At 41.6% G+C, this 7,624-nt stretch overlaps 1 protein-coding gene across 1 annotated transcript; it reads left to right on the top strand.

Moving 5' to 3' along the window:
* The first annotated feature begins 339 nt into the window (after positions 1-339).
* C9H9orf153 (chromosome 9 C9orf153 homolog) lies at positions 340-7,187 on the top strand. The gene is made up of 4 exons (XM_061199222.1): positions 340-379; positions 2,222-2,244; positions 3,106-3,275; positions 7,039-7,187. The coding sequence occupies exons 1-4, from the start codon at positions 340-342 to the stop codon at positions 7,163-7,165; spliced, it is 360 nt and encodes a 119-aa protein (XP_061055205.1). The 3' UTR covers positions 7,166-7,187.
* The last annotated feature ends 437 nt before the right edge of the window (positions 7,188-7,624 follow it).

Below are 7,624 nucleotides of genomic sequence, written 5' to 3'. Positions count from 1 at the left end.
CCCTGCAAGGGCTCCCTCCAGTGGCGTGAATCTGTAACAGGCCGTTGGCTATGTTTTCATGGCTTTTCCAGGAACACTCTTCATGGGAGGCTGCGTTAAATGGCTAATCCAGGTTTAGGCATCGACTTGGCTCAGGCAAAGAGTGAGAGTATGTTAGTGAAGTCAGCATTCAACTGGATAAAAGCATCGTTGGCTAATGTTCTGTTGTAGCGTTCTGTGTCCTGACCCTTCAATGAGACGGAGAGGTCCTTAACAGCAGCTGGGCAAGAAAACGTCTTGTCTGTTGGTAATGGGAGAAGGCAGCTCTCCCGTGGTGGGCGACACCCCGGAAGACAAGTCATGGCTGACCACGAGACTCCAGAGGTTTTAGATGAAGCAGGTTAGAGAAATAGTTTCCTTTGCAGGAATTGTCGAAAGGAAAGCACAGTCAAGTCGTATTTTAACTGGTTGGGGATGGACAAGTCTGTGAAGCCACTGCCCAAATGTAGGAAAGGGGGGTAGGCGTGATGCATTATATTGTCATTGTTTCCCACCCCACCTCCACCCCCGGCCGTGCCGCGAGGCTTGCAGGATCTTAGTTCCCGACTAGGGATGGAACCCGAGGCCTCGGCAGTGAAAGTGTGGAGTCTTAACCACTGGACCGCCAGGGAATTCCCTGATTTAAAAAATAGATAAATAGATAGATAGACAGACAGATATAGTGGACTCAGTAGTGACAATAATATATTTAGATATATATCTATATTTTAGACATACAGATATTGATAGATATTTTCAAACAATAAATAGATATCCCAGAATGAGTATATATTCAAATATATATGTATATATTCATTCTGGACTTTCCCACTTTGCTTGGGAAGGAGGAAGAACCTAGTTGTTTTTGCTTCATCCCCAAACACCAAATGAGCATTCTGGGTTCATGTGATACTCATCCCAGTGACCACAGTCACCAATCAGGATACAGTGGTGCCCAGGAAGATCTTTTCCCACATACTTTCCCCTATCTACCAACCCAGATTCACTGGAATAATTCAGACCAAGAATGTGAAATATCATGGGGTTTATCTGTTATTTATTGCTATATAACAATCCACTCAAAATTCAGTGTCTAGAAACAACTGTAATTCACTATGTGCCATAACTTTGGAGTTGGCTGGCTCAGCTGGGTGGTTCTTCTCCATCTGGATTCATCTACAGTTGCTCATGCAGTGGAGGTCATCTGGAGGCACCAGTGGGACTCGTGATCCAAGATGGCCTCATTTATGTGTATAGGGACTGGTGCTGGCTTTTGACTTCACCTGGTTTCTCCAGAAGGGTAGCTGGACCTCTCTTCACCGGGTGGCTCAGGCTTCCCAGAGTATGAAGTGAAGCTGCAAAGCACCTCAGTGCCTTGACTTATGCTGTCAGTCGAAGCCAAGCACAAGGCCAGCCGAGGGTCAAATGTGGAGCAGACTTCGACAACGCCAATTGTAAAGGTTCTATGGCCATTTTTAATCTCTCACAAAGGGATTAAACAAAAATCCCATCTGTAAAGTGCTTACTGATATAGGTGGCCCAAAGCAAATTATTTCAAGACATTAATTGTTGTTGTCATAATAATGACATAATAATAGCCTTTTTCTCCTGAATAAAAAATACTTTTCCTGGATAAGGAGGTAGGTGAGTTGTTCTTCAGGGGAACTGAAAGTTGATCCAAAAAATATATATAAGACCAAAAAATATAAAAAGTCCATATAGGATTCTTTGAACCAGTATTAAATGCCTGAACATACATGTCATGTAAGAATTTGAGGTGTTTCAGAGAAAAGATTTGGTTGAAATGTGATTAATTTGACTGACAGAGTAAGGAGACAACAAAAGAAAAAATTTAAGGGTATAAAATTAGAAAGTGTCTTACAACCTTCCAAAGACTTAAAGAGTGTTACCTTTCTCTCTTGTATTTCATCTAATTTTTGATCTTTCATTTGGTCTTCCCTTATTTTGATCTTTTAGGAGTCAGAGAATAAAATCCCAGTACAATGTTCCTCAATAGAGACACAGATCCAAGTAAAGATGACATGGCAGCCGAGCCTCGGACATGTTCGGTATGTATTAAGGTACAGCACACTTTATATTCAAGAATGGTACAAACTCCAACTATTGAATACACAGTGACATGGCTGGGGGCCATCGGAAACACAAAAATTTCACTCTGGTGACTTACCCTTTGTTGTTACAGCAAAATGCAGCACTTCCCGGCAGGTAAGCATGGGTGCTAAGGTGTTTTCACGATGATGGCAATGTCTTTGAAGGACCCCTGTGCCAACTTTAGCTGCCTTCCTATCTGCTGCTCTTGCAATAGAACCGACCATGACTAAGGGAAACTGCACTTGGGTGGGCTCAAACGGCCCAGATGTGGGATCTCACTTTGGCCTCCTAGGCCTTCCAATCAAGGACCTAAGAAGCCTGTTAGAAGTAATAGGATCAGTAGGCAGAATACTCTAGAAATAGGATTTTATTCCTTCAATACAGGATTTTAGACAGAGAAGTGTACTCTGAGGGAACACTTCCTGTCTTTTCTGCCAGCGACTATTTTCAAACACTCCCCAAACCTATTTGCTTTGGTAAAATATTCCAGGGAATAAGGACAATTACAGCTTCCTTTTGCTGCATTCCTGAACATTCAAGCCCTTTGGACACCAGGATGAAGCTTTGATATCTAGATTAACTGGCTCCCTTTCTTCCTTAAATGAAATGTAGCCTTACTCAAAACAGAGGTCGCAAACCGCCACAGCGGTCTCTCTCCATGGTCACTCATGGAATTTTAGAGTTGGAAAGATCTTTAAAGACATTAGACTCCAAGTCTAATGGGCTCCTTTTATAATGCAGGCTTAATGATGTGACAAAATAATACCCTTTGGGGGAATGAATCTGAGATCTGACCCTCTGGTCTCTGTTCCACATTGCCACAATTGATTTGGTTTAGTTAGTTAGGCAAAGATATCTTTCAAAGACATAGACGTTTCTGTTTGTATGGTTGTTGTCCTATTTGTTCTAGGATTTGTGGGTCTACAGACAATGACATTTTCATCCATCTCATGACTTCCCACTTTTTTTCTATAGCTGCCAGAATTATATGCATTTGTTGAGCATTTTAATAAGGAGAACAAGAAGTCGAATCTCCTAAAAACTCACTGTATTTCACCTAGTGAAGCACAGAAAATCCTCAGTCAAAACCTGAATGGAACCGGAGGAACTGATGGGAGAGGAGAGGATTCCCAACCTGTTTTCACGTGCAAGGTGGTGAGAAAAGAAGAGAGGCCAGAATCTATGACTGAACTCCTACACCGCAGCTTGCTGACCAGATCCCTCTCCCCAGTGGAGAGACTCTCCAAATCCCAGAAGAGAATCTCTCAGTATGGGATCCCTCCGCCCTTGCACACTTTTCCTTATGAGATTCTCATGGATCACTCCAAATCGATGTCACTGGTCGCCATACGGAAGAGGATTCAGAGCACCGAAATACTGTGCAGACTGGGCATTCCGACTATCTCGCCAGAAAAGTTTATCTTTGAAGATAAAGTTCCTAAATACTTATTAGTCGATCCAGGTAATCTAAACAGATGAGGCCACGTGGAAGAAAATGAGTGAAATCTGACTGCAAAATTTACCTAGGTTCCTAGAGTCCTCGACCCAGGGGAATCTTGCAGTTCTGAGGTTCAGGGCTGATGCCCTTGCTGCCTACAGTGACAAGGGAAAATAGAGAATAGGGAATCAAACATTTGAGGGCCAAATCTCAGATTCATCCCTGAAAGGGTGTATTATTTATACGCGGCACTTAAGCATTTATAAAGTGAGCCAGTTAAACTTGGACTCACTATTTGTTTCCAGTTTCATGAAGTAAGTCAAGTATTTATTGAGTAATGGTTTTTCTTAAGTATCTTGCCTCAACTGCAATTGGAGGTTTTTAAAAATATTTTTTCATGAACCTTTATCCTTTCCTTATTATTACATCTCTATCAGGGCTTTCAAAATGACACAAACAACAAGAGGAAACTCTTCATATCTGATTCTTTCCTTCTTTCTCTTTTTCTTTCTCTTTTTCTTTTTTCTTTCTTTCTTTCTTTCTCTCTCTCTCTCTCTTTCTTTCTTTCTTTTTCCATCCTTCCTTCTTTATTTCTTCTTTTCTTCCTTTCTTTTTTAAGGGAAGGTGTGAGGGAACGCTGAGACAAATAGGGTATGATGGTGCTCTGAATGAGGGAGGGGGTGAGGAAACTGAGTAAGGGAGGGTGTAAGAAATCTGAGCGAAGGAACTCTGAGTGAGCTTTATCTGAGTTTTTAATAGGGAGGCACCCATATAAGGTGAAAGACCATACGGAGAAAGTTTAAAATGTTATAAAACATGATGGTGAGTTTTAGCAAGGACGGGGTGTCTTCTTCCTAAGGTCTCCATTTTCCTTGCATAAGCAAGGGAAGTAATATTTTGTCATTCTGTGTAGCTATAAAAATAGATTAAATCAATGATAAAATATTTGATACCCTCTGCAGTAGGTTCTTGACTCAAGACCAGCAAATGTTTTGACACCACCGTTTTTATATTAAAAGTAGTGTCTGAAGGAACAAATTTAAAGAAATAGATTTATTACTCTGATCATACTTGGTCCAAAATGCTGGAAAAATCTTTGCTGTAATTCCCTACATTGATGTCTTGACAGAGCCTAATTCAGGTCTCAAGTTCCTTTGATAGAGTCACACTTAGTATCTTATGGAGCCCAGGCAGAAGAGGAAATTAGGAAAATTGTAGGAACAGCCTAGACAGTCCACAAATGTACATAAGTAAAGTCTGGGACTGGGGAGGAAGAAGCATAGAAAGTGTTGAGAATCAATAAGAATTGGCAAAAAAGCTTACTAAAGAAGTGCTGAAGTGCTGATGTTTGATAGGTCTGGAACATTTATGGCTTTGCCACCCACATGGGCCAAATTTTCCTTTCTTCCTAATACATGGATTGCCTGCTGTCTACCTAACCTCTGCAGTTCTCTCATGTGCCCTTTCAGACTCTGTGCTGAAATCTCTCCTCTGCCTCCATGACCTCATTTCCTGAGATTTTGGAGTTAGAATCACTGGGACATGTCCTGTCTATTCAAGGAATATGCATGAAGCCAAGTAGGCATCCAGATGAGGAATCTCCAGTAAATCCTTTGGTTTAATTGTAACAATTCGTCTTTTACTATCATATATTGCCTAGTATTGCTATTATTGTATCAGCCAGCCAGTCCCTAAAGTATTCTAACTCCAGAAGAACTTTAGGACTCCTGATATACCAAAGAATAGTCTAGAACATATCCTTACTAGCACCAAGAACTGGGGGAGGAAAAGGGAGTGGGTGCCACCATTTTGTTCTTCTCGTATCATATGAGTTGCTCTTGCTCAGGATCAATCCTATAGGACCATGTAGGTTAGACATGTGTTTGACCAAAAATAACAGAAAAAATCAGCTAAGAGTTGTTTTTCTATTTTTCTGTCTGGAGACAGACAAGAGTAAGAGCAATGCTTTTTGATGTTGTCAAGAACCCATGCTCCCCCATCTTTTTATGTGTGGCTTTTGTCTTCATGGCCAAAAATGTCTTCTTCACCTCCAGGTGCTATGGACATATTCCAGGGAGGAAGGGGAGCTAGGAGAAAGGGCCACATTGGCTACTTAGAACACCCCTCCTCAGGTGACCTCTCCCCACATCTCCTTGGCCACAGTTGTGTCCCATAGCCACCGCTTACTGCAAGGAAGGCTGCTCAATAGAGATCCAAGCTTCCCACCCTCTGAGGAGAAGAAGGCAGAAAAGGATTTTACTTGGTATAGAGTGAGCCAACCTATAGTGTCCACCACAGATCATGACATAAAGCTCTTCACTGATCAAAATCATCCATCCTATGGCCTTGCCAAATATCCCTGTCCTTCCTGCTATGCCAGGCCTGCCAAGATCTTGTCAGACTCCCTGAAACTTGGCAGCTGGGCCCTAGGGACAGACTGTTGAACACCATGGCCAGGTCTGAACTCAAGGAACAGGCCCTGGTCCCAGTCTCCTACTTCAGGCATGTGTAGAATATACAGAAAGACTTATAGAAAGACATACCACGTAGACTCAGAGAAATTCAAGCCCTTCCCAGGGATGGAGGCCTGACTGGGACAAGGGCAGTATCTGGGTCAGAGGTGACCTGCTCAAGTATCACCACACAGGGAAGATGGTAGAGTCACCTACGAGAAACAGACCAGCCCTCCTGCTTGTTTGCTCTACCCATGTTTCTCCTGTTCTCCTGATACTCCTTACACTCATTTGCTCTTTGGCCTCTGGTTTTACAGCCAAGCCCCTGCCTTAGGCCTTGCTTTTCTGTTGTTGTTTTTTGTTTTTGTTTTTGTTTACAATTTATTTAGCCATGAAAAGAATGGAAGGGAAGGAAAAGGGAAATGGCTGCTGACTAGGAGAATATGCAGCATATCTTGGCTTGATTTTTTCCGTGGTTCATTGCCTCCTTATAAGGATTACAACTACTAACGATGTCCCAAGCTGGTAGGTCCTGAAAGTGTAGGGAAAAGAGCCAAATTCTAGCTAAATCACTGCCTTTTTATACTCAGGGCTTACACTACACTTCTTGGAAGAAATGACACTAACAATATGTATTTCTGATCAATCTTCTTCCTTGTTTTAACCACTCATTAGGATTCTTTTCTACTCCCAGTAGACCTCAGTGATCTGCAGTTCTCTGCATTTGCACCAGAGGAGATACCTCTACGTGCGATGGCCCTGCAGGGTCCACTCCAGCCCAGTTAGCCAGACCCACCCAATTTCCCATTTGGAGGATGGCTTTAGATGAGATGAACATTGTAGGTTCCCCCTTAGTTTACAAAGCTTCAGAAACAGGAAGCTTCAGAAAGTTCAAGAACACAAGGGAGAAGGAGATTTGAGTTCGTCAAAGGTTTATTCTGTCCATGAAACATCTCTAAATAACTGAAGGTTAAATAAGGCCATCATGTGATTCTTTGAAAATATGATTCTTTTCAGAAAAACAATTCATGGATCTAAGGGATCTGGAATGGAGATTTTACAAGGGGATTGTGAAGTGGAAGCACCGCACTTCAGATGCATTTATAAACATAAAGTACAACAGCGAGAAGAGATTTGTAGGTAGCCAGCAGATGCCTCATCCTATTTCCCCACCTCTAGTTCATAAGTCTTTGGTCATTTATCCTCAGGTTGATTACCCAAAAAAGTTAACTTCTTCTTAATTGGATATGTAGTTCATTAAAACATCTTGGATATAGATCTTGCTTTTGAGAGCACTGAATTTATACAAGAAAAGCAAAGAAGCAGCAGCACCATGGAAAATAGGAACTGAGTCATACAAATATGCATGTAAGGTTCAATATTAAACCATTATTATGGAGTAAAAGATCCAAATTGATCTGCTAATATAAGACCTGGTTTGGACCAGTGAAACCCAAGGCTGAGGCAATTTAGATCATATGAAAAAGGGTGCATATGAAGGTGAACTCCCAAGCAAGAATAGCTCTTAAAAATATTTTAAGCATATGAAGAAATCCATTATCATAAAAATAGTAGTTAAATTCAACAAATGGAAGAAGTGACA

The sequence above is a fragment of the Eubalaena glacialis genome, chromosome 9, assembly GCF_028564815.1.
Source record: "Eubalaena glacialis isolate mEubGla1 chromosome 9, mEubGla1.1.hap2.+ XY, whole genome shotgun sequence".
NCBI lineage: Eukaryota > Metazoa > Chordata > Mammalia > Artiodactyla > Balaenidae > Eubalaena > Eubalaena glacialis.
Note: the sequence above shows the minus strand (reverse complement) of the source record. Positions and strands in the feature narration are given on the sequence as shown.

Bases quoted from the DNA above. Each gene is read 5' to 3' on its own strand.
- C9H9orf153 (XM_061199222.1), top strand. From the start codon at position 340: ATGGCTGACCACGAGACTCCAGAGGTTTTAGATGAAGCAG. The intron at 380-2,221 runs GTTAGAGAAATA...TTGTTGTTACAG, and splicing joins AGAGGTTTTAGATGAAGCAG to CAAAATGCAGCACTTCCCGG. The intron at 2,245-3,105 runs GTAAGCATGGGT...TTTTTTCTATAG, and splicing joins AATGCAGCACTTCCCGGCAG to CTGCCAGAATTATATGCATT.